Source organism: Dermacentor silvarum, chromosome 2 (assembly GCF_013339745.2).
Source record: "Dermacentor silvarum isolate Dsil-2018 chromosome 2, BIME_Dsil_1.4, whole genome shotgun sequence".
Taxonomy (NCBI): domain Eukaryota; kingdom Metazoa; phylum Arthropoda; class Arachnida; order Ixodida; family Ixodidae; genus Dermacentor; species Dermacentor silvarum.
This window is the reverse complement of record NC_051155.1, coordinates 9,544,540-9,571,842: the sequence shown is the minus strand read 5'-3', so window position 1 is coordinate 9,571,842 and position 27,303 is coordinate 9,544,540. Positions and strand designations below refer to the sequence as shown.

Sequence of the window (27,303 nt, the reverse complement as noted above, 5' to 3'; positions counted from 1 at the left end):
CTTAGCCTATCCCAAATACGTGGCCAACACCTTGCAATAGGCAATTGATAGCCAATCAATAGCTAATCGATCAATAATTAATGAATTCTGGAAAAAATGCTGGGGATGACTTGGTAGTGCTTAGCCTAGCCCAAATATACGGCGAATACCTAGCGATAGCCAATCAACAGGCAATCAATTATCGATCAATAATCAATAAATTCCGGAAAAGCATAACCCGTAAGGCCAGGACCAGCTAAGTGCCAATCAGCTCCGCTGTTTCTTTAGCCTTGCTTCACTAGTGCAAGCTACACTAACTTTTTTTACTCGGGGGAGGTGGGCGGCAGGGAGGCGGGAAACTTATGTGTTGTGTTTTGACCATATTTAACTCAGTTCCACTATCCTGTCTTATTTTATAAATGTTCAAATTAATCGATTGGAAGTCTGCAATAAAGCTTGTTACATGGCATCTAACCTTCCTTCAGTCGCTCAAGACTCCAATAAACATGCATAGTGTTCTGCTTAGGTAAGTGCAACGTAATAGATATCCAGGCTGCGCATGTTCAATAGATGTCAATCATTGCCCAGCCCAATGCTTCTGTACCTTACAATTTCTCGGACCATGTCTGAACGTGTTTCTTATCTTATTTTTTTTTAATTGACCAAACTGGACTTTGTAGGTACTTGGGGTGCTGTCTTTGCGCCATTTAACAATGAAAGAATGTGAAAAAAAAAAGTGAACGTTTATTTAGGTATGTTCAAGATACTCGCCCGAGAGCACAACAGGGTTGTGTTGCGGATACCCATGGACACTTTGCAAAAATGTTACTGCGCATGCGTGAGCAAGTTCCAGCCAAATAACCTCAAGCAGAGGCTAGCAGAACGAACTATTCTTTCCATTCAACAGTTGCCCCTGCCTTTCCTTTATTTTCTCTCTATACACCGCGGAGCTTACAATGAGGAGGGACATTCCCGCAAAAACATTTTGAAAAGCCTTTTTGGTGCTCGTGGACCTTCGCTGGAATGTTCAGGGGTGAATGCACTTAGAGCGAGAAAAGCAGTCTGTGAACGAGAGCTTTCGGTTGGAATGAGTCCTTGCAGGAAAGCCAATACATATTTTATTGCGATAGCAATTATATGGACACTCAAAAGCAGATTTCTGCCGTCGGCGTCGGCGTCGCCGTCGCCGTGAGGTTCCGTATGACGTCAATGGAGATGAAATCGTGGCCGCGCGCCGCCGAACGCTGTATGTGCGAGTGAAAGGCCGCGAGGGACGCGCTCTTTCACGGGGAGTGAACGCACGGCGGAGAACAAACGCGCGTTCTGCGCCGTGCTTCCTTAAGGGCTGCAGAAGTAGGCGTCTCTTTCCTCCTTTACAATCACCATATATGTAGAGCAAACGCGCCTTCTTCCGATGCGCGAGAGGCCGTGGGGGAGGGGGGGAAGGGGGAGGGGGGGAAGGGGGAGGGAAGGGAGGCGACGTTTAGCTGCGGCACCAAGTGCCTATTTATATCAGAGGCTCCGGCAACAGTCACCAACGCCGCACGCATTTTGAGCGAACGCGGGCAAAATGCCGACGGCGTCGACAACAGTTCGGCGCGTTGCCGGTGCTGCTGCATGTCCAAGTTTATACAGCTGATAAAGCTAATATCATTACTCCGTATATCTCTCTACAAATTTGCTATCGCAATTGATGCTTCACCTTTCAGGTGAAACTGCGACAACTTTTTGCAACCTGTCCATTGCTCAATGGCTAAAATCTTTTAACAGCTTGACTGGGCTGAAGGCCTTCTAAACACATCAGTGTGAATAAGCTATTCCAGCAACACAGTATGATATAAATTAAAATTTAGCATATTTACACAGCAGTGCTTCTGCTAAGAAAATGAAAATTTATATAGTACACGGTACAGCACATACATAAAAAACAGTACAGTGTAGACCGCTTATAACGTAAGTCGCCGGAGTCGAGAACATCTGCACTATAAGCGGTACCGCACTATAACCAAAGCAACAATTTTCAAGGCCCGCACACATGCAAAACATGTGCACCGAGCCGCCACGCGTATGCGGCAGTCGAGGAATGCGGCTAGAACGTTTGCATTCAATTTAGTCGAATCTCGTTAATTCGAACCAAATCACACGGCGGCGCCTCCGACCGGCATTGCTCCGGCACCACCATAGAGTAAAAGCTTAGGAGAGACCCCTCAATGTCGCGCGCGAACAAAAAAGAAAAAAAAAGAAAGAAATATAAACGCGGCGGAAATTTCACCCTCTCTGAAATGGCAAGGTCGCCGATTCTGCGTTGCGCCGGAACATGCGTGTACATGCCGACGTCTCAGCCACCCTACCGTAGCCACGCGTAAAAAATGGCAGTGAACCCTGTGGGAATCCTCGGATCCCATAACCGCCGCACGGGCAGCGAACGTCGCGTCAAGCGCATGCGTGCCAGGGAGAGTTGGGAGAGGGGAAACTTTCCTTCCGCAGGCGGCGCGCGGGAATCGCAAGCGCTATCAGCGCCACCGGGTGGGTCACGTGAGGTCCCGCTGATATCGCCCGGGCATTCTGTGGCCCGGTCTCTTTGGTCTCCAGCAAGCGGCGACGGCGGAAGTCTCCGCCGTCGCTCCCGTATTCCCGCACGTGGTTAGTCAACCACGTTCTTGCCGCGGCAAATGCCGCGGCCGTCCGTATTCCCCCAGTTGGTAAGTCGGAAGCCCTTCTATACCTAGTGTATTATTCTCTACGAGGGAACCCTCACCGATGTCAACTATAGCTAGCTGGCCTGCTCGAAGTGTTAGTTGCAGTCGTAATAAATGCTTGCCGAGTGTACACGTGGTTGTCGTCTATTGTTTCCTCGAGCTTGTACCGGACCGCGGTTGATGCGCAGGCATGCGCCAACCGCGGGGCTCGGTGTGTCGAGGCAGAGGGCCGTTGGCATCCCCCCCATATCCCGACAACCCTTCTTTCTCCTTTATGCTTCCTCTACTTTCTAGTCACGTGTTGACCTTGCACGCTGCGGATACGGCACAGAGGGAAGCAGCGGCGCTGTCCCAGGCTGGCCAACGAAACTGCCCACGCCAGCAAACGCCCGCTTCCCGATAACGGCAGAAAACGAAACTTCGGGGAGCTGGCGCTGGGCCGGCTGGAGCGGCGGCGCCTGCGGGCGCGCATTGTGACAGTCTAAAGTGAGGGAGCTACGAGGGAGGGCGAGGGGAGCCACCGAAGCGGCGGAGTTGCTGAGGCGAAATCCGCTTCCCAGCCGCCCTCCTCTCTCACATTCCACGGTCTCCGCGTGCGTGCGCCCTTTGCTGTGCCGTGCCCGGCGCCGCTCGTTCCCTCCCTGAAGTTTCGTTTACTGCTGTTATCGTGAAGCAAGCGTTGGCCGGCATTAGCAGTTTCGTGGCCCTCGCTCGCTATGCGCGCCGTGATATTTTCTCGCACTCAAGGTTCTGTTTCAGCCTCACTGGCTGTTCGTTCACACCTCGTGCCCTTCTCCACTTCGTCTCTTTCTTCCTTGAGCACTTCTTGGGGGGCGCCCGTTTGAGGGGAGCGTTCGCCGTCTCCGCTGACTTCCGTACTCCCAGGCAGCCACACTGTAACCGGTATTTCGTTTCCCGCAACTGCACTATAAGCGATATGTGTATACATGGAGTGCTATGGGAAAATTAACGGGCGTCTGAAAAGACCGCACTATATCCGGTCCTGCACTATAAGTGGTTACGTTATAAGTGGTCTATACTGTATAACCAAAACAATGATTTTCAAGCACTGCTCATATTCAAAACATGTCGATCAAGCATGTAGACACGCTTTGTACTATCGCGCGCACATCGTGATTATGTTTTCGCCAGTTAGCTAGCGAAAACATAATCGCGATGTGGCTGGTGCTCTTCAAGTTCGACAGCTTTGCACCGAGTCAAAACTAAACAACTGTTTGCCGCAACCGCTGCGGAAAAAACCGTGACCGCTATCGACACGATTATGAACGGCGACTTTGCGGTGCTGAAGGCACGCGCCCGACGCACGCACCGAGTCTGGACAAATTAACTACCATTCACTGCAACAACTGCAGTCGAAACCGCAGTCGCTATCTAGTCGATCATCAATGACGACTACGCAGTTTCTTTAGGCACGCGGCCGACGCGCGTACTGAGTAAAAACGAAATTACTGTTCGCCGCAACCGCTGCGGAGAAAACCGCGACCGCTATTAGCGCGATCGTGGATGACGCCTATGCAGTTATGAAAGCCCGCAGCCAGCACGGTGTTATACGTGGCGGTGAACGCAAGAATACAGGCTTTAAAGACACAAATAAGCTCGAAGCGTTCCGGCGTTGCTGTCATTCACGTACGATTTCAACCGATGGCTGTGGCGATGCGGGCTCCGCCACTTCGTTTCGGTTGGACGCTAGCGCCGTTCTTGCTCTTTTGCGTTGCACATTTGCAGCGCTCCTTGCTCATCGAGCCTCGAAAGTATTCTGAATTAACCGATGTACGGCCAAATAAGTCCGAATTAACGAGAGTTTCATTGCATTGAATAATGCATACGCCGGCCGGCAGCACGCACCTTGTTGAGAAGCGTGCTTGCTGCCGCCCTTGTTGGCGAGATTTTCCTGCGGAAGCCGCATTATAACCGGTATTTCGTCTCACGCGGCTGCACTGTAAGCGGTATGCGTATACATGGAGTTCTATGGGAGAGTAAACGGGAGTCTGAAAAGGCCGTACTATATCCGGTCCTGCACTATAAACGGTTACGTTATAAGTGGTCTATACTGTATTAAATAAAGAACATCTATATGTGAACACCTATGGTTTCGAGCCGACACTATTTGCTGTGCCTGTGTTCTGCCACTTATGCTCCGCATAAAGATGAGACATGTATGCCGCGTGGTATATGTGTGCTGCCTTCGGTTACACAGCAGTCGCAATGCGACCTCAGCAGGGCGAAGCTTATTCTGCGAGGCCTGTGAGCGGAAGGCTTCTGAAAAAGAGGCTATTACATCCGAGGCACACCCCCTCTTCACGTCGCCTTCGCCCTTTCCTTGCCGTCTCATTGCACTTTCTCTCTCTTGGCGTTTTCTCTCAGCAGCAGCGGCTGCTACAGTCATCAGATGCATACAGTAGAACACGGATATATCGAACCCACATATGTCGAATTATTGTGTATATCGAACAGCTCCAAAATCCCCTTGAAAATCGCATGCAAATGTATAGGGCTGGTGCACGCGTATATAGAACGCCCGTTCACCAGCACATTCGATATATCGAACGCCGCGCGAGCTCGGCACTCGCTGCACCCGCGAGCTCCGCTCCTTCGCGGCCACCGCCGAAACCCGAAACGCTTGGAAAATGTGAGAGCGAGAAGGAGGGAGGCTCGGACTGTACTCCTGCTGTGCACATTTTCCGACTTGGGGAACAGCTTTTTCTTTTTTCTTCTCTCCGTCCACCTGTCTCTCATTTTCCCCCCGCGGAGGTAGCCATTGGGAGCGCTTTGTTGGCGGAGGCTGTTCATATTCTTGTGTTTCGTTCACATTATTGTTTTGCGTGCGCATTGTGCGTGGTGTTGGTGTGCGAAGGCGCAGCAATGTTCGTTGACAGCAATGTTCAGGCTGTTGCGAGCCTAACTGACGAGGACATTGTAGCTGCAGTCGCAGGAACCCAGGCTGACAGCTCGAGTGGCGATGAAGATCGTCCGGACGAGGGGACGGCTACACGCTCGTACTCCGCCGCTGAAATGGCGGTAGCGTTCAGCTTGATTCGCCATTGTTGCGGCGACATGGAAGGAACCGGGCTGTCGCACCTGAACAGCCTCGATAAGATCGAGGTCAGCGTCTTTAATTTCATTTCCAAGGCGAAGAAGCAGGCCAACATAAGTGAATTTTTTTTTTCATGCAACTAAAGCATTATGTTGCATCGTGTGTGCAAAATTAGTTGTCATTCTTGAATGCGCCGATTGGTAAGTCATCGTCTGCCACAGGTCTCAGGGCCTTTTTTATATCGAATAAATTCGCGATCCCCTTCGAGTTCGACTGTATATAGTCGACAGTGTTTGTGTGCCAAGCTCGTTAAGCGCCAAGAGCGCCCTACATATTTCAATTGCCAAGTCTCTTGAAAATGAAACTGATCGCCTAAAAATACCACCCTAGTGCGTATGGAAAGCGCAATAGCACGTGTGAAGATCAAACCGATTAGCCACCAGAAGGCTTACAGCTCGCAGCTTTGTTTACGAGCAAGCACACAAGGCTCCTCACGCGTCTGTCATTTCCGGTTACACGCAAAGCCAACACTGCTGGCTGCCACCGTGGCTGAGGACAATGTCACACATGATTCCGTGCTTGTGCCTACATTCGTGCATGTGCTGATTGACAACATCATAGATGACCTCTTTGCGGACGTTGCTGCACTTGAAAGACAGCTCTTTAGCGTGGGTAAAAAAAAAAGTGCATAAGAAATTGACCAAATGTTTAAAGTCAGCAAATGTGAAAATATTGTTTTAGCATTCTGGAAGGTGTGGATCGCAGTCCACAGCATGCTAAATCTCTCTAATAAAGCATAATTGGCACCTGTAATGTAGTATTATTTTGATAGTATGTACTTTTTTGCCAGTTTTGGTTTCCGAGTCCTGCAGCTTTAAGTCCTATAGCTTTAATTTTGTTTATTTATTTACAATACCCACAGCGTCTGTGCGGGCATTAGTGTAGGGGGGAAATATTAACATTGAAATACAAAAAATACAAATACATAACAAAGTGCAGATTGGTGATACGTCATTTGGAAGTGTCTACAGAACAACAACACCGAAATGTGGTTTAAAAACAACAAAGGCAACAAAGGGTCAAAAAGAGCCAAGCACAAATAGCTAAAAGGAGGAAAAGAAAGTATAAACAATAACTTTCAAGTGTGCCCAGGCTGATATAAAATACTACTTTGAAGCACAAGTGTGAATGTGGAATGGGAAGCAGAGACAATTTCTTGCGGGAGTTTATTCCATTGTTGTTGTAAAATTGTACATACACACCTCCTCCTCTTATCATTATCATCCATCAGCCCTTTTCCTCCCCGTCCCTTCTCCCCAGTGTAGAGTAGCAGGCCAGAGCAAGTTACAGCTCAGGCCAACCTCTCTGCCTTTCTGCAAATAAATTTCTCTCTCTCTTTATTCCATTGTTGAAATGTTCGTGGGAAAAATGAATATTCGAAAAAAGGTTTATTCTGGTAGCCAACTCGCGCACCTTTCATGTGAGATCAGTACAGGCAGATATGTATGTAGGCTCCAGTATGTAGTTTTCTTTTTGAATGCGCATTAAACCACAAAATATTTTATAAAACAAAGACAAACGTAAATATTTGCACCTGTATTCAAGAAGAGGCCATCCTAAAGTATTTCTGATTTTAAAAGACCTTGTAGAATCGCCATAATCACCCGTGACGAAACGGACCGCTCGCAACTGCACACGCTCCAGAACATCAATGTTAACTTTTGTAAAAGGGTCACAAGTGCTACACGTGTATCCAAAAGTGGGCGTACATTCGACATATACAGGGTTTCCTTCAGACAGGTTGGTGCTTGTTTCAAGTTGCATCTCAAGAAGTTTAATGTGTTGCTAGCCTTTGATACAATGCATTCCATGTTTAATTGCTGGAAAAAATAACTCCTAGGTACTTATATTTCTTCACAAGGGACAAGTGCGTTGCGTTCATAACATAGCTTGCCATCAGGGGCTGTTTTTTGTTCGTGCATCTTAACAGATTGCATTTGGGCAGATTGAAGGTCATGTACCGAGTGAAACACCAAGACATAACATTGTTCAGATCGCTTTGTAGTTGTTCACTGTCTGTTTCACACGCAACAAGTTCTTCGCAACTCTTGGATGCGAAACCGTGCGTCATAGACTATTTTTGTAGGTTGGATTATACGATGCTTGGATTACACGATGTTTTCACATGATACAGAGAAAGTCGTGTAGTCAGAGTTGCGCTTTAAATTACTGAACTGCGAAATTTAATTTCTTAGCAAGTGCTGGCAAATTAAACAAATGCCTAGAAGGAAGCAATGAAACCAATGGATCAATTTACTATTACTTGACATGCTTTATGCGTTTGCCTCTGTGCCCAGGAGGTGCTCCCGACAACAACAAAAAAAAAATCGCCCCTGTTGGCTCTTAGACCTTCAACATGTCAAGACCCCTCACTCGCCGACGTTTACACCCACATCTTCTCACATTTACTGGAATTCACTAATACTCATTTCTGTTCACACTAACTGGAACTAACTAACAATCAGTTGCACAAGCACCACGGGTTGCTGGCCAACTCACTTTTGAGTTGTCACTAAGCCACCCGTGGGTCCAAGTGAAATCTCCACAGTGAATCAAAGTGCATAAGAGTTCAAGTGGACGCCAGGGAGCACCTGGATGACTTCAAGTAAGTCTGAATCATGTCGTTACGTTTGTTTGTGTGTTAATGAGATTAGATGAAAAGCCGAGCCCACATAACCCTGAGTCTGTGCATTCGTCCTTTAATTAAAGAAATACTGTTACCTTAAGCTAGTGATTCCAAGTAAGAGTGGGCTGGATTCCCTGATTCCATAAATCTGCCATTAAATCTGTGAGCAGCACTGAATTTGAGACTATTCTGAGTTATTCGGTGATTCTGTAAATCTGAGTGAGACTGAACACTATAGAATCTCGATGAGTCGAATATCTCAGGACAGCACAAAAAATTTGCATCATCCAGAAATTTGTATCACCCAAGGAAGCAAAAAAAATCAGGAAATTGCTGAATTAGTCAACATTTTCAATTTCACTTTTCTTTTTGATGATTTTAAGACCTTCCTTTATTGTATGGCAAAATATTACAAAGAAATACTCAGCATGATTGCAAAAAATTGCACTTCTTTAGTGTTTCACCTGAGAAATCGTGAGGAAAATTAGGCTTCGGAAGGAGCTATCACACCGTTGACGCAGAGCCGCCATCACAGTTAAACACGCGAGATCAGCGGTTCACATAGCCACAGCGCCGTACTTCTCCATGCAGTGCAACAAAAAAGAGGCCTGCGCAAAATGGAAAAAATAGCATTCCAATTCGTCATTGTAGTCACATGGCGTGCAGGGAGCCCTCCTATGGACAGACGCAGATTTAAATTACTAGATTTAAATTATTCCTAAGATAAGGGAATCTATTTACTTTGCAGTGATGAAGCTACTAACATTGTACTGTGCGAACTGATGAGTGCAAAGGTAGAAAAGTTTCAAATTGTCATCGGGTGCCAAAGACGACGGAAGGCATGGAATACAGAGGTAAGGCTACCCATGGAAGTGAATCAACTGATCTTCCTCAGGCAGCCAGATTGGGTCGCGTGTGATTGCCAGTTTCTCAATTAAGTTGCAAGGCGTTTGAAAAGGGATGGCATGCTGCAGGATACTGCTAAAGAAAGAAATACAGAGGTAAGGCTACCCATGGAAGTGAATCAACTGATCTTACTCAGGCAGCCAGATTGGGTCGCGTGTGATTGCCAGTTTCTCAATTAAGTTGCAAGGCGTTTGAAAATGGATGGCATGCTGCAGGATACTGCTAAAGAAAGCAAACGATTGTGAAGAAATGTAAAAAAAAAATAAACAATAGCTTTATTTTTTGAGGAGGCAGGGGTGGAGTCACGGCGGAGTGACGTAGGTTGCCCTGGAAACAGGAATGTGACCAGCACATTGGCGTGGCCGCTCTGCCAGCGTGCCAACTGCAAAAAGTGGTTTGCAATGTCCGCAAATGACCACGATGAAAGCTAATGAACTAGGGTCGAGACTTTAGAAAAGTTTGTATCATCCCAAAATTCGTATCAGGTGAGATTCTTGCGTAAGTGAGAGTATGCAGTCTGAGCGAGTCTTATTTTGCTAAGTGTGACTGCGAGTGAGTTCGATTCATTTTGTCAACCTGTAACAAATGCCAAGCCTCAGTGGCACTACCTCACATCAAGACTGTGTGGAGGATAACACCCGACTGCAGATTTTCACGCTCACATCTACTTGCACTCCCATTCATAATCATGTACACTGACACTCGTTTAAATTCATGTACACTCACACAAGCTAAACATTTCGACAGAATTACCTGTCTGGTTGGGAAAATTAATTAAGACTTAGAGATTGACTCCAACCAAATAAGGAAATTTACTAGCCCGACGTTTCGGAACCAATTCGGCTCCTTCTTCAGAGGGTATTCTTCGGAGGTGGCGGTGTGCCGCTTTTAAAAGGTCCATCGTGAGAAAGGACAGGAAGAGGGGGGAGACACTTGACGGGGCGCCTGTTCTTTACAGACGAAAGAGGTGGTGGTGGTGGGGGGGGGGGCACCTCTTTCGTCTGTCAAGAACAGGCGCCCCCCTGTCAAGTGTCTCCCCCCTCTTCCTGTCCTTTCTCACGATGGACCTTTTAAAAGCGGCACACCGCCACCTCCGAAGAATACCCCCTGAAGAAGGAGCCGAATTGGTTCCGAAACGTCGGGCTAGTAAATTTCCTTATTTGGTTGGAGTCAATCTCCAAGTCTTAAACACTCACACAATCATTTGTACGTACTCATACTCACGTTCACTGGTCCACACTAAAGCCTGAGAAGTAGTGTGCTGAGCTACGCTGAAATCAATGCCTCAGCTGTCCCCCGCACAATATATGTGGTTTGTATAAATAGTGCAGGCCCTTACCTTGAAACCATCCCCGACGCTGCCAAGAACATTCTCGACAGGCACGGGAGTGTTGTCAAAGTAGACGGAGGCTGTGTTGGAGCCCTTGATGCCCATTTTCTTCTCCGGAGGTCCTGAGGTGACTCCTCCAAAAGAGCGCTCCACAATAAAGGCAGTCATGCGATCACGCACCTCCCCCGAGTCCAGCTTCACAGGCGTCTGTGGACACACAAGCATCTCTTCTTAGTGCTGGCTCATCCGAACATCTGAGTGAACGTGGGCAACATAACATGCAGCTCGGACACAAACCAGGTTGTTCACCCAGTTTGGTGCAACAAGAAACAATAACAAACAATCCCTTTGCCATGAAGAATCCTGTAGTGAAGAGTACGAAATTAATTTTGACCCCTTGGGTTTCTGCGCATACCATAACTGAAAAAACACCAAATGCCGCATTGCTTCAGAGCACACGAGGGACCATCACACCGACATACCTTTTCTAGAGCTGGTGAACTGCATGGTTTTCAAGATCAAATTAGGTTCACAGTGCAGTGGCACCCCAGTACTGACCAAGACAACAAAGTTTAGATGGTGCATGTTAAGGGGAATTAAGACAACAGGCCTCCATTTTATTATGCCTGGTCCATTTCGTCGTTCTCGCTACAACAGCAAGACAGAACTTTTTTTTAAGTGGCACCCGAACAGGATGTAAAGTATTCTTTTCAAAGAGGAAGCATCTCCTCCTTGCAACTTTAGGAACTGCCAGCTGTTGGGGAGATTGGAGGGGTGGGAATGCCCCAAGTCCTTTTGTAGCAATTTTTAGAGCAGGTAAATCCTCATTCTGGAGCATATTGGAGCAGACAAATTCCGATTTTGGAGCAGTCTGTATGTAGCACACATATATTGTTATTGGAGCACGCAAGTTTAATTTAGAGCATTAATATGATAAATGGGGTAACAGTTACAAAAGCAGCCTAAAAGCAGACACTTCTTATACTATTTTTACACTAAGTGCTGGTGAAGTGACTGGATGTGTTTTCAAGCAGAAGACACACAGAAGCTAGGGTTAATTCAAAGACATTTCTAGGTAATGCCCAACAGCACCAACTAGCTCAAACCATGATTCAAGTGACTGAAGGGCAAGTGACTGACTTGATTTTGTCACTCACTAGACTCACCAGTAGCACCACAACATTGGTATAAGCCCCCTGAAAAGGCTAAAAGTGGCCATATTCCTTTTCACGAGTCACATCACCACGCCTCAGCGCTCAGTCAGCTCTTTTTGATCGCGGTGATGCGTAGCACAGAGAACGTTGCAATGTCAGGATCACTGCAACAGCTGCGCACCGTGGTCAACAGCAACTCTCATGGTGCCAGCGCACGTAAATACCAGAAACTAGAAAATAAAAGGTGCACATGCTTGTTCCCTCAGAAACAACTCCATTGCATCAGCAGGGAGGTGCAAATAAGCCCCAGACCTCCTCACTCGCCGGCTTTGGGCGGAAAGATAAAAGAATGATGTACCTTTACTTTATTCAGGAAGCGGCTGTTGGCACCCATTGGCGCCAAAAATACGAAAGCTCAAACAGACCGACCATCCTGCCCCGCGCCGGCGATCTTTCGCTCATACCTGCTAGAGCTATGGTGCAGCGAGGCACAATTATTGGCCATTTTTCTGCTTTTGGCGCAATTTGGCACAGTAATATGCATGAGTATCAGAATGGCGCACGATTCTCACCCCTGTGAATGTTTTTTATTGGCCGATGCTAGCTGTGGGGGAGGAGAATTGTTATATCAAAGTAATGGTTATAATGAAGTAATTTTGGCTCTCTTTCAACCTTGTTATAGCAAGGATTTGCAGTATTCTTCTTGAAAAGCACTGCACTCCCTGCGATATGTTAGTCAGGTTTCAGAAAAAAGTGTTGTAGTTCTCTTTAAGGGTTTGCGAGACAGCAGTGGATCTATGTACGCCTTTACAATTTTTTAATTATATCGCGCAAGCATCGACCCAAAAGCTGATCAGTGCCGTGCAACGGAGCTCATCGGCGAAATGGTCAAGAGCATGTGCATGTGCGCAACGCAGTGCAAGTGTCCTCGGCTGCGCTGTTCTGCTAGGCGGAATCGCCCCCTGGGCTTTCTGCTGCGTTATCGGTTCGTTTTTTTGTTGTTTTTTTTTTCATTTTAATTTTCTTGTGGACGCTTTTCACAGCAACGTGGAGAATGTGAGCATCGGGGCAACCGAGACATGCCCACAGATGTTGCTGTTTTGGACATATATTTTTGGGCTAGATCATGTTTTTGACTGGACAAGAAATGTAACTGCACTGCGCTAGCTGACACTGTAAAGAGGCGTTGATATCGCAGCATCAGGTTATAAATAATGCCTTTACCATGGTCCATATCAGCAGTGTCTTTTGCGCTGGATGCGAAATGCCTCCTCGAGTGCCAAATGAAATCAGAGAGGCTGCGATATATATGTCGCTACAGGGTGTGTCCCAGAGAAACATGGCAAACACGTTGGATATAACGCAAGCCACTGTTAATAGAATCGCGCAGGCGTTCAGAGATGAGGGGCGCATTGGTGATGCACAGCCAGACATTGTGTCCGCAAGACTACTGAAGAACAGGAAGCTGCCTTGGTTGCCACTGCTGATGCTAATCCTTTCATGACAGCTGGTCAGGTCAGATATGCAGTGGGCCTCGACGTCAGCACAGACCTGGTGCGTCAACGGCTTCTCAAAGCAGGTTTCAAGAACCGAAGTGCTGCCAAGAAGCTGCTTCTTTCCAATGAGGCGATAGCAAAGAGGCTTGCGTTTGCTCAAGAACATCTTTACTGCACTGCAGATTACTGGCGAAACATTGTGTTGACCGACGAGTCCACCTTTTTCACCCAGTGGAGCCGAAAGCAGGAGGTCTACCGACCAGACCTCATGAGGTGCGTATTGTTTATAAGTTCTTATTATGCTTAAATCCGCGTGTTCTTGTTTTTTTCATCTTTCTTACCGTATTTTTATAGTGATCCGTCTTTAGAACAGCATACCCACGGACATACGCTGAAAAACACCACTATGTTTTAAACTAGTTAATTGCTTTGATGTTTTACAGGTACGACCCCCTCTATGTTCAGCAAGTAAGCGCCAGTGGACGCAAGAGCGTGAATGTTTGGGGCATGATAACCAAGGATGGCCTTGGATCTTTCTGCAGGATTGAAGGACGAATGTGCAGTAAAGCCTATATAGAAATAACCAATGAAGGCCTGCTTCCCTTTGTGCTAGACGGTCCTTTTCCGCTACTACTGGCTTCAGCAAGACTTGTCGCCCGTCTATATGTCGTGCGCCGCGCGAACCCTTCTGGAAGAACTTGGCGTCGTGACAACAGATTGGCCGCCATTGGGAGCAGATATGAATATCAGTGAAAACATTGGGGGCACAATGAAATTAAACCTTTCAAAGATGCAGCTCCATTACGCAAGTTGGGACAAATTGTGGACTGCGATGGGAGACCCTGAAAATGCACCCTGACATTGTTCCAGCACTCTACGACGAGCTGAAGTCGTCCAATCTGCCGCACGCTTTTCTTCATATTGAACGATTATATGAAAGCACAGAAGGAAGCATTCTCTCCTTTTTTTAAGTTCATTAAACAGCCGAAGCCTTCATCATTACATCATTGAGGCTGCAGGCATGAGAAGACAAAAGAAAAAGAAAAATCTTGTATTCTCAAGTTCACAGATGAATTAAGGTGCCCTAAATACGCCCATATTTTTCTTTTTTGCCATAACAAGTATAAATAAAAAAAACAGGCAAAACAAGCAAACGGTAAAAGAAATTAAATCAAGGCAAGCGCGCCTAGCTGTGGGCGTCTGTGAACTTCTTGATGCTCACACGCTCCTCGTGGCTTTAAGCAATTATCTGTGAAAGGCGTCCACAAAAAAATTAAAATTAAAACGAACCGATAATGTGGCAAAAAGCACAGGGGAGATTCCGCCTAGCAGAACTGCGAAGCCGAGGACACTTGCACTGAGCTGCGCGTTGCGCGCATGCGCACACTCTTGACCATTTCGCCGATGCGCTAGATTGCACGGCTCTAAGCGGCTTTCGGGTCGACGCTCACATTAAAAATTGCAAGAGTGTACACCTATGATGTTGTCACTCGGCAATGAGTATGGTCTCAGATGGATGACATAGATAAAGAGGCCAGTTATGATCCTATGCACACAAAAAATGTGGTTGATCCCTCTTATATAGGAATCGGTATAGAACACGAAAGTGAAACGTGTCTTCACAGAAGTAGTGTAATGTTTATTGCACATTGATATATAATGTCTATTGGTGTTTTGTGGCTAAAGCGCCCTTAGGCGTTGATGCACCCACGCTGACGCCTGGTGGCACGTCTCCTCCATCACGACTACCAACGTCGATGACCATGAGCAACCGTCGTGCATATGGAAGCTGCACTACGCTGCACACGCTAGCACAACGCGAAAGACGAAGCACGTAACTGACACACTAATACAACGCGCAAGACAAAGCACGTAACTGAATCGTCACCGAGTCAAATCAGCGCGTACAGCGCGTCGTAATTGCAGCCTGGCGTTGGTAGTGCTTCTTGATGCCAGCGTCCCTTCGAATGCTGGCATCGAGGCGTCGTAGTGCTGAGACCACCGAAGCGTTCACTGTCGGTGCGCGTTAGTGTCATAATGCAGTACTTCTCTTTTCTGCTCGTAGGCGGCGGCACCGCCCCGAGCAAGAGCGCGGGTACACGGAGGAGTGTTAGATATATAAGGCGCGTCTGTGTAGCTCTCTGCAAATGCGTTTGTGGCGCAATGGGTTAAACGCTCGGCGATCTATCGTCGCGGACCGAGAGGTCGTGGGTTCGATTTCCAAATTTTGCATGTTTGTGGAACTTTTTCTTCTGGTTTCTTTCTTTGTATTATGTTCGTGTACATTGTAAGAACGTCATTCCGTATTTCCGTATGACGTATTTCCGTGACGGAAATACGTCAGTGAAGTCTTGGTGGACCCCGGCATAAAACACTTTCGTGTTAAAAGAAGGAAAACATATTAACGCGGAGGCACCTTGTTATTAGCACATACAACGAGCCAGGCTACAATTGAACCTTACCGCAGTCACTGAACACGGGCCGACTGAAGAGCACTGAGCGCTGCCCCCTAATTCAAGGCTCCTGGCGCCCACGGACTAAAACGTACAACGTAAGCAGTAAAGTTGAATTTTCTGAGTAGATTATATTTCTGCCACATGGCAGTGATAGTTAACAAGCACACAGAGGTGCACACCTTGTAATCGTGAAGATGGTGGGTGCTCCAGTGGATAGGCCCTCAAGTGGATGACTTGAGTATTGCTATTCTGTTGTACATTTTTTAGATGCTACCAGTAAAAGAGTCTTGCGATGTCATATCATGACATTACAATGCAGATGATGGTGACCAGCAAAATAAATCTCGAAAGTCGCCAGAGCGTGTTGTTTTCTGCCTTTTGCGACTGACCTTTTGCAAATTTTTTATGCCAACTGAAATGTCATAAAATGTCTGCAGTATAGTATATAGTATATATCTTATTTACAGCGTCTCTAGAGGATATAGTGGAGATTTGTAGGCCGAAACGTAGCACAATGTGATACTTTGATGAATATTCGTGGCACCTACAGGAAAGAGGCAGTTCCCCACTGAACAGAAAAGAAAATACTTTTTTGAAGCACACATTGCTTATGAGCAGGGGCTGCCAAACATTGTGGCGTCCATGGGAAAACCAACCTGCCTTGGCACAAAACCCCCCCTCCCCTGCATCTTTTTTCCACCGACATGCAGATGAACGTGCGATGAATGTTTGGATGAATAAAATGAACAGCGACAAATAGAGGACAAAAGAAGTGCACAAATTATTGAATCGGGGTCATCCATGCGTGGCTCAGTGCCACTTAAGCCTCTAGTTACTTGCTGTGCAGTCGACGCACTTGCACTTGGAAACTGCACGAAGTTATATTTTTGCACAACAGGCCAATCTTAACACGTCGACAACGAACCAACACACTGCTAGACTTGAAAGTGGCTCTCAGCTTACAGGACACACAAATCCATTCTAATTCAGACCACCCTGCGAGCACCGAATGAAACTCGTCTAGTGGTCTGTGGCTCTGCGAATCACAAAACAATGAGTCTGCCACAATAGCTTTTCTCACAAATGCAGTTAAACCTGCTTATAACGAACCTCCATATAACGAATTCCTGGATATAACAAAGTTTTTCTATTCCCCGCCGTTACTACATAGAAGCACATATATTTGAGACCTCTACGTAACGAAGTGGCAGCGCGAGACCCTCTCGAAATAACGAATTTTCCCCGCCGACAACTGTGAGATTTTGCCGGAAATTTTGTCATTTTTGCGCGAGCAGTAAACGGAAGCACCTTCTCCATTTGCATTTGACTTTGACCAGTGATTGCTGTGCGCACTGCCAGAGCGCTCTGGAGTCTCGAAAGCGTCCGGCACAAGGAGGCCCACACCCTCGTCGCCAGCCTTGCCCACTGCAGGACGAAGGCTATCTCCAATTGCACCTGTCTTGCGCTTGCTGACCCCACATTATGCCTGCAAGTTTTCTAAATTCGTCACACCACTGCTGTCCTCGACTGCACTTTTTCTTCTCCTTCTCATTCTCCTGTACCTCTAATAGACCCCATGTCCTGCCCAGCTCCACTGCTTCCTCATCATGTCAACTGGTATATCGGATACCCTGGTTTTCTCTCCAATCCAAACTGCTGTCTATTAAGGTTAAAACGCCTAACATTTTTCATTCTATCGCTCCTTTCTTTGTTCCCGCCCCATATGTTAGTACCGGTAGAATTCAATAATTGTACACTTTTCTTTTCAAGGTTAGTGGTAAGCTGCTGGTTGAGACTTGGTAATGCCTGCCGTATGCACTCCAACCTAATTTTATTCTTTTGTAAATTTCCATCTCATGATCAGGGTCCCCTGTGAGTAATTGACCTAGATGAACATACTCCTTTACAGACTCCACAGGCTGACTGGCGATACTGAATTCGGGCTATTGGAACATTTTCTTTGTCTTCTGTATATTAATCTTCAACCCCACTTTTACACTTTCTCAGTTAAGGTCCTCAATCATTTGTTGTAATTCGTCCCCATCATTGCTGAACAGGACAATGTCATCTGCAAACTGAAGGTTATTTGCTGGTGATCCTCACTACTAATTGGAAATTACTTTGGTGAATATTTTGAACAATATTGATAGCTAGCTAATCGGCCTATAAATCTTCAATCCTTTGACATCTCTCTTATTATGGTTTAATATGATGTTGGCATTCTTTCAAGTCTCTGGTACACTGGATATCTTGAGGCATTGTTGATTGAATAATGTTTATTGGTGCAAAAGCCAAATATGGCCAAAGAGCGCCATGCAAAATAGTGACGAGTTTGTGAATGGAAAAATAAATTGCGAATGGTAGATGTAACATGGCCGTGAACATGATGATAATGAATAATAAAGGTTCCGATACAAAAAAATGATGCAGCAAAACGTGTCGGTAACAGTGGCACTTGTGCCTCACCAGTGCCCTTGAACTTAAGCGCTGGGAGGCACGTGCTCTACAAAAATGTTATCGCAGCAGCAAGTTCTAGTGAGAGAATGGACTACGAATCTCTTGGGCTGATAACCTGCAATCAGGGATGGAAGCGGCCAAGGGTGTTTTGGAGCACTCATTGGAGCAGGTTTGGAGCAGGAATTGTTCATTTTGGAGAACATTTTGGAGCATGCTAGGTAAGGATCAACATGACTGAAATATAGACATCATCGCATCAAGAAAAGATGTTCTTTATTTGACTTTGCAGAACACTATCAGGTTACGACGAATCAGTTCTGCGGAAGGCTGAAAGGTGGAGGAAAGTTCTCTAAAAGAAAAAAATGTTGTGCACCCATCAAAGGAAACCCATATGCTTTCCTCAGAAACCACTGTTAAGTTAGATACCGGATGTGCCAATTAAATGTGACCAAGAAAAAAACATCACCAAGGGATTTATGAACACAGCACCCATTGTAGGTTGATAGGTTTTTGTTAATGCTGCTCAAGAGCTTTTTTTTTTCCATTGTGCACAAGCAACTAATATCTAAGTTTAATTAGCTAACACTAATTACCTCACTTACTGGATAAGGATATTGGATAATTATTGCAAATCTTAGATTGCTTTAAATACAGTTATTACTCATGTTTTAACATTCTGCCCAACTTTTTCATTGACATCTCGTCCATTAGGCAGGTTTATAAAGTTAGCTAATTAGACATATTCTTGCATAATGAACACAAATACTGACTGTGACAACTATGAGCAACATCCATCAACATACAGTGAATGCCGTTCGCATAATGCCCTCAGTTATATTTGAAATTCTTGGTGACATCCAGTTGGCATGCAGAGTACCACAGAATAAATGCAAAGTTACGCTGTTGGTCATTGCATGCTTGCCAGTGTTCCACATAATTTGGTGGCAAGAAAGAAAGAAAAAAAACTGAAATTTATGAAAAGAATAAAGGGAAAAAAAGAGTGTTCAGTGGCTTTCCGATCAGCATCACCGACCAATATTTTGCACAAGCTCGATTATTAGGGCTGCCCCATAAAGTCAATGTAAAATGGCGACCAATATTTTGGATGCCAAACAACGGTTTCTTAATTTTCAGACTCGATTTGTGGAAGTCGTGTCGTGAACATCACTGCCACGAGCACAATTTCTATCGTACGCGTACTCTCCGGCCCTTTAGGACCACCATTCGGCTGCGACGGTTGACTAAAGCCGAAACCTTACATCCTTGGTTTGGGTTCTACCGCCACAAAAGTCAGATTTTGTATGGTGTGGTTGTGCAGAATATAGAGTACCGGAGTGCAAATTTGAGCGATTATTACGGTTGCCCCTGGATATTTCTGGTCAAGAAGTTTACCAAAAGAAAGCAGCTCATTTGTCAGCGTACCGCACTACCATCCCGGTAACCGGGCGTGGTGCACGTGCGAAATGCCATAGTTACACGATTGTAACGCGAGTTTTTTTCCGGATTTTTGCTACCTGAAGTCGAGCCTTGCATTACAATCGAATACCGAAATTCATGTTGTCTAAAAAGGGCAATGATGCACCCAATTCTAATCAACGAGTGAAAGTGAAATGTGCGAGTGAAAGCACGCGAGGGACACATGCTTTCACGGAGAGCAAACGCACGGCGGAGACCAAACGCGAAGTCTTCCGTCGTGGGAAAGGTCGTGGGTGGATAGGACGGAGGGAGTAGAGACTGCGTTTAGCTGCGGCACCAAATGCGTGTCTTGCGACTGTGCAAAGGGGAACTGGCGACTCAATCTCCCACGCGAAAGGAGGAAATCCGGAAGGCAGCGCGAGAGCGAGAAGGCGCGGCTTCTACTCTGCCACCAATTGCGTACTTGTACTTTGCACGGCTGCGGGTTGTCGCGCGTACCGTATTTTGAAAGCGATCTCCACACAGCTCTTACCTTTGTACGCGCTGTGCTTTCACTGCTCAGTTTCCGTTCAAGCGATAGACCGCACGAACCTTCGCTCGCTGCTGCTGGCGTGCTTGTTCACCCTAGCGTGTGGCAGCGCTTGTGCGCGGTCATCGAGTGTGGTATATTTATGTTTGCTTGTGCGCGCTGACATCATGCTTGTTAATTCAGTTAGTAAGCGAATGTGTCCAAGTTTATACAGCCTATAAAACTAGTCTCGTCACTCTGTATAACTCCGTATAACCCTGTAAAGGCGAAGCATCGCAACTGATGCTTCGCCTTTCGGGCGAAACTGCAACTTTTTCATGCATCTGGTGGTCTCGCGTTTCTTCAGCGATTTCTTTTTCTTTTTTTTTGCTGGACGCAACATTAAGCCACCCGTCGCGTTACTTTCGCGGTTTTATTTTTTCTTGATGGACGCAATGAAAGGTCACCCCTCGCGTTACAATCACGGTCGTGTTACAATTGAGTAAATACCTTATATTGAAACGTTACAGGCATGGTGTTCACCATTAATTGATGCAGATTTACCAATAGGGCGTACCAGTGAGCCCTAAAATGTATAACGACAGACCGTACGACTTATTCACTCCGCTGAGAGCACAGCTTTATTTCCCCACTGCCCCATAAAAAAGAGCGCCAGTTCAAAACATCAATGTTAGCTGGTCCGTATATTATGCAAATGCGTAAGACTGATATAAAACATTCGTAATGCATTGTACCGCACAAAGGATTTTCGTTTTCCTGCGGCCAAGTTACAATGCACCACCAAACACCCCCACACTCCAAAGACCCTGACGCTGGAATGGACTGCCTTAGCTTGGCCTCTAGGACTAAATTCTAGCCAACACATGGCTGTTTGGTTGCCACTGAACATGTATATCCCGCAAAATTCATTCAAAATTTGTGTTTTGGCGCAGTTCGGTGGTTTAGGCGCAAGATGACGCAACACTTCCATCCCTGGCAATGTACGAACATCTCATAAAAACCTTAAAACTAACTAATGGTCAAAAGATGGTTCTACGACAAGGAACATTGCCGGGTGGAGGAGAGTGTGTTGTCGGTATGCTAGAGGAAAGTACTTTTTTATTTGCTCTTCTACTTCCCGACACTCCAACAAGACGTGAAGGACCGTCAGTGTCTCACCCCATTTATGACAGATAGGAGGATCGTCAGCAGTCAACAGGTAGAAGTGAGCAATAAATGTGGCCTATTTTAAGGCGACAGAAAATAACATTAGTCCGTCGTATTTTTGTGATCGGTTGCAATATCCTAAGTTGGGCTTAGTGACGTGGAGTTTATTAAGTGTTTCGGTGTCCCACATACGTTTCCAATAGCTCCTCAGTTTCTTCCGTAGTAAAGGCTTCAAGTCTGTGGCAGGGATAGCTATGGTGAAGTTACCAGCTTTCGTTACTGATGTGGCAATACTGTTGGCAGAAACATTACCCTCAATGCCTCTATGTCCAGGAACCCAGCATATCATGACTTATTGTTTAGACACAAACACAGCAGAGCGGCAAATAAAGGTTGTTAATTACCAGATTCTTATTTACAGTACAACCTCGTTCATACATTCTGAAAAAAAAAAAGACACAAGAAAAAAGGTACTAACCAAAAAAACATGCGATTCGAAGTGACAAAAAAATTCGACAGACTCGACTGTAGTTGACATTTAAATAATGCTAAGCATTGCGCGAATCGTTGCGCACGAGGCACGAGACGCATGTTGAGCTGGTGGGGCTTTGGCAGCACGAGGCAAGTTTGGTTGTTTGCCCGATTGTTTTAAAGGCAGCGACGGGAAACCGAAACGAAATCGAGCTGGTAGGCGACACCAGATGCCGTCGAAGCGAAACGTGACACTCACATCGTGCCACCTGGAGCAAGGAACGGCGGTGCGTTTGGATTACTGCCTACTAAAAGCGTGCAGTAGGCTACCAACGCCCTACGTGCTGTCAAACAGATAGGTGACTATGCTTATCGTAATAATATGGTTGGCGGCAATGGCTGTGGATGTGGCGTGCGACGACCTGGCAGGAGATTTGCTGGTACCGGAATGAAAAACTTAGGGCGCAATCTTGTACGCGTTCCAAAATGGAACGGAGGCGGTCCGTTCCATCGAGCCGCACGCGATTGGTCAATTTGAACCGTGAACCACACACGATTGGTCAATTTGAACCGTGACGATCAAATTGACCAATCGTGTGCGGCTCGATAGAACGGACCACCTCCGTTCCATTTTAGAACGTGTACAAAATTGCGCCCTTAGTGTGCGCCGGCATTTTCACATGAGACGGGTGGGCAAGTATTGTTTGGAAGCTGCCGAGGCGGCCAGCTATATACTGTCCTCGATCGCACGTACCTCGCACATTTTCTTGTTTACAGGGAGCTAACGGCCAGAAAACGTATAATACAATCACAGTTTGGCGACGTACTGAACGTTAGTGCCGAAAGATCCATGTTTTCTGGGAACTTACGAACCGGTAAAAAATAAGCGTAACTCACTTGGGTAATTTTTTGTGTTCTCGATCCCGAACGCTGGCACCGGTAAATAGTATGTAACGGGATCGTATCAATGAGGTTCTACTGTATTTGTGGCTACATTCAAGTTTTAACACCACTTTAAAGAGTCTCTACATATTACAGTGTAGACCACTTATAACGCAAGTCGCCAATATCCGCACTATAAGCGGTACCGCACTAGAACCAAAGCAACAATTTTCAAGGCCCGCACATATGCAAAACAAGTGCACTGGGCCGCCACGCAAATGCGACAGTCAAGGAATGCGGCTAGAACGTTTGCATTCAATTTACAGTCAAATCTCGTTAATTCAGAATAATTCACGCGGCGGCGCCTCCGACCAGCATTGCTCCGGCACCGCCAAAAATCGCATTGCGACGCGTGCGATCGCACCAATTTTTTTCGCTCCAGTCGCAGCATGTGAAACGGCCTATAGAGTAAAAGCTTAGGAGATACCCCTCAATGTCACACGCGAACAAAAAAAAAAGAAAGAAAGAAAAAAAAATGCGGCGGAAATTTCACCCTCTCTGAAATGGCAAGGTCACCGATTCTGCGTTGCGCCGGAACATGCGTGTACATGCCGACGTCTCAGCCACGCTACCGTAGCCACGCGTAAAAAATGGCAGTGAACCCTTCTTTCTCCTTTATGCTTCCTCTACTTTCTAGTCACGTGTTGACCTTGTACGCTGAGGCTACGGTGCAGAGGGAAGCAGCGGCGCTGTCCTAGGCCGGCCAACGAAACTGCCCCACGCCGGCAAACGCCCGCTTCCCGATAACGGCAGAAAACGAAACTTCGGGGAGCTGGCGCCAGGCCGGCTGGAGCGGCGGCGCCTGCACGGCGGCGAGCGCGCACGGTGATAGTCGAAAGTGAAGGAGTTACGAGGGAGGGCGAGGGGAGCCACCGAAGCGGCGGAGTTGCCAAGGCGAAATCCGCTTCCCTTTTGCCCTCCTCCCTCACATTCCCCCTCGCCGTGCCGTGCCGGCGCGACCCGCTCCCCGAAGTTTCGTTTACTGCCGTTATCTTGAAGCGCCGTGATATTTCACGACTCGCACTCAATATTCTGGTTTCAGCCTCACTGGCTGTTCGTTTGCACCATGTGCCCTTCTCCTCCACTTCGTCACTCTTTCTTCCTTGAGCACTTCTTAGGGCGCCCATTTGAGGGGAGCGTTCGCCGTCTCCGCTGACTTCCGTACTCCCAGGCGGCCGCACTGTAACCGGTATTTCGTTTCCCACAACTGCACTATAAGCAATACGTGTATACATGGAGTGCTATGGGAAAATTAACGGGAGTCTGAAAAGACCGCACTATATCTAGTCCTGCACTATAAGCAGTTACGTTATAAGTGGTCTATACTGTACTGCATTTTGGAATTTGTCTGTTGATGTGTTTCACTGCTGACAGTACTACTTCTGCCATAAAGATGCTTGTTTGGGGGTGTAGTATGTAGTGTTGTGAGGACAGACCGACTGCCGCGTAAGACACAGCAACATGTGACTGATGCATGAGTGTAAAATTCAAGGCAAGAGTACTTCAACTTGAGTTCTAAAAAGTGCATATGAATGTGAGCATCTGGTGCATGTTTTGTGACCTTGATAAACTATGTGTCACATTCTACCTGCTGTCACTGCCACGGTGGTAGCACCTTCGCTGGAGTCATTAGGCGATGTTGAAACAGTGAGACACCCATTTCTTCACTGAGTTTTCTCACACACAGTGAGAAGGGCTCCTTTGCTGTTGGTTGGTTGTGCTTTACTGCTGGAAGGTGTGGAACATGCCATATCACTTATGATTGAATAAGAAGGATGTTCACAGTTTGAATACACTTTCAGAAAATATGTCAATATTGTTACGCGAAGAACGAGTCAGTAAGACGGGCAACTATTTACAGGTTGTATTTACAACAGCGGTTGCAGCGCTGACCGGTTAGGTTCACAGCGCGAGCCCCAGCTCGTTCTTCCTCTTCTTTTCTCGAGTGATGGCGCCCGCGTGCCTCGGTCAAACAATCAAATACCACACGCGTGTAGCATAATCCCCCGGCGGCAGAAGCGACGTCCCGGAGCGTCTAAATGTCATCACTGGGAGGGTGATACTGCTTCAGTCGTGTAATGTGCACGATATCGCTGAACTGGGAAGCAGACGGGCCCGTCAGGGGCGATCTCGTATGTGACGGGAGTCACGGCACGAAGCACTCGGTAGGGGCCTGTGTAACGCGAAAGCAGTTTTTCTGACAGGCCGACCTGACGCGACGGAGACCATAGAAGCACCAAAGAACCAGGCGGGAAGTGCACGTCTCGGTGTCGCTGGTTGTACAAACGCGTTTGACTCTTTTGGGAGTTCAGAAGGCGGTCACGGGCAATTTCCCTTGCGTGAGCAGCGCGGGCGACGGCATCAAGTGCATATTCACAGGTGGGTGCCGCGTGAACAGGGAGAGTTGTGTCGAGGGGCAGTGCTGGTTCTCGGCCGAACAGGAGGAAAAATGGGGAATAGCCGGCTGTGTCGTGGCGCGAGGAATTATAGGCAAAGGTGAGAAACGGCAGAGTGAGGTCCCAGTCTGTGTGGTCTGAAGAGACATACTTCGCGAGCATGTCTGTGAGAGTGCGATTAAGACGCTCCGTGAGGCCATTAGTTTGCGGATGGTATGACGTGGATAGCTTGTGCCTCGTGGCACAGGACTGCAGGATGTCCGCGATAACTTTTGACAGGAATGTCCGGCCACGGTCTGTGAGAAGTTGCCGCGGAGCTCCATGTAATAAAATCACGTCGCGTAAAAGAGAATCGGCAACATCTGTGGCGCAGCTTCTAGGGAGCGCTCGGGTGATGGCGTAGCGCGTGGCGTAATCTGTGGCCACAGCGATCCACCTGTTCCCAGAGGTAGAAAGAGGAAAGGGACCAAGTAAATCTAAACCAACCCGAAAGAATGGCTCTGCGGGAATGTCGATTGGTTGTAGGTACCCAGCAGGTAGCGTCGATGGTGTCTTGCGTCGCTGGCATTTATCACACGCGGCTACGTATCTTCGAACGGAGCGAGCAAGCCCAGGCCAAAAGAAGCGTCGGCGGATCCAGTCGTAGGTACGTGACATACCGAGGTGACCGGCAGTGGGGAGGTCGTGAAGTTCGTGGAGAACAGCCGAGCGAAGGTGTTTAGGGATCACAAGGAGTAATGCTGGGCTGTCGGGGTGAACGTTGTGGCAGTAGAGTACGCCATCTTGAAGTGTGAATAAGCGAAGGGAACTGTCGGCAAGTGGAGATTCCAGGCGGTCAATGATGACACGCAAGGACGGGTCACGGCGCTGCTCGTCGGCGACATGGACCAGTGGAAAAACAGAGAGAACGCAGGCGTCGGTGTCAGGCTCAGACGTAGAGGTCGGGTCTTCGACTGGGTAGCGAGAGAGGCAATCTGCGTCCTGGTGTTGGCGTCCCGACTTGTACGTCACTGTGTAGGGATATTCTTGTAGTCGGAGAGCCCAACGACCGAGCCGGCCAGTAGGATCCTTGAGCGACGAAAGCCAACACAGCGCATGGTGGTCTGTGATTACTGAGAAGGGGTTTCCATATAAATATGGGCGGAACTTTGAAACAGCCCAGACGAGAGCAAGACATTCGCGCTCGGTAATCGAATAGTTGCGCTCTGCAGTTGTCAGGAGTCGGCTAGCGTAGGCTATAACGCGGTCGTGTCCGTGTTGGCGTTGCGCTAAGACGGCGCCGATCCCATAACCACTGGCATCGGTTCGGACCTCTGTTGGTGCGGACGGGTCAAAGTGGGCCAAGATCGGTGGATTAGTCAGAATCGTGATAAGGCGTGAAAATGCGGCAGCCTGAGGGGAACCCCACGTAAAAGGCACGTCTTTCTTCACAAGTTCTGTGAGTGGTTGAGCGATTGCTGCGAAATCTTTCACGAACCGTCTGAAATAACAGAGCCCCACAAAACTCCGGACGTCTTTGACAGATTGAGGTACAGGGAAAGCCGTTACTGCTCGAACCTTCTCCGGGTCGGGTTGTACTCCGGAAGCATCGACGAGATGGCCGAGCACTGTAATCTGTCGGTGCCCGAAGTGGCACTTCGATGAGTTTAATTGGAGCCCAGCCTTGCGGAAGACGTCAAGGATGGCTGCAACGCGCTCAAGGTGCGTCTCAAATGAAGGAGAAAACACAAGGACGTCGTCGAGGTAACAAAAGCAAGTTGACCATTTGAAACCTTGAAGCAGAGAGTCCATCATCCGTTCGAACGTGGCGGGGGTATTGCATAAACCGAAAAGCATAACCTTAAATTGGTAGAGGCCATCTGGAGTGACGAAAGCGGTCTTTTCTTGATCTTGCTCATCGACGGAAATCTGCCAATAACCAGATCGAAGGTCAATGGACGAAAAGTATTTGGCACCATGAAGACAATCAAGAGCGTCGTCAATTCGTGGTAAAGGGTAAACTTCCTTCTTAGTGATTCGGTTTAGGTGGCGGTAATCAACGCAGAAACGCCACGTGCCATCTTTCTTTTTGACGAGCACGACCGGCGACGCCCAAGGACTCGACGAGGGCTCAACAATGCCTTTGGCGAGCATCTTGTTTACTTCCTGCTGAATAACTTGCCGCTCTGCCGTGGACACACGATAC

The 27,303-nt window shown here is 47.3% G+C and overlaps 1 protein-coding gene across 1 annotated transcript in view; it reads right to left on the bottom strand.

Moving 5' to 3' along the window:
• The window catches only part of LOC119439895 (very long-chain specific acyl-CoA dehydrogenase, mitochondrial), a 444,311-nt gene that overhangs the window by 31,637 nt on the left and 385,371 nt on the right, over positions 1–27,303 (bottom strand). Inside the window, exon 5 of the mRNA XM_049661097.1 lies at positions 10,665–10,862. Within this exon, the coding sequence (XP_049517054.1) occupies positions 10,665–10,862 (198 nt within the window). The remainder of the gene's footprint in view (positions 1–10,664; positions 10,863–27,303) is intronic.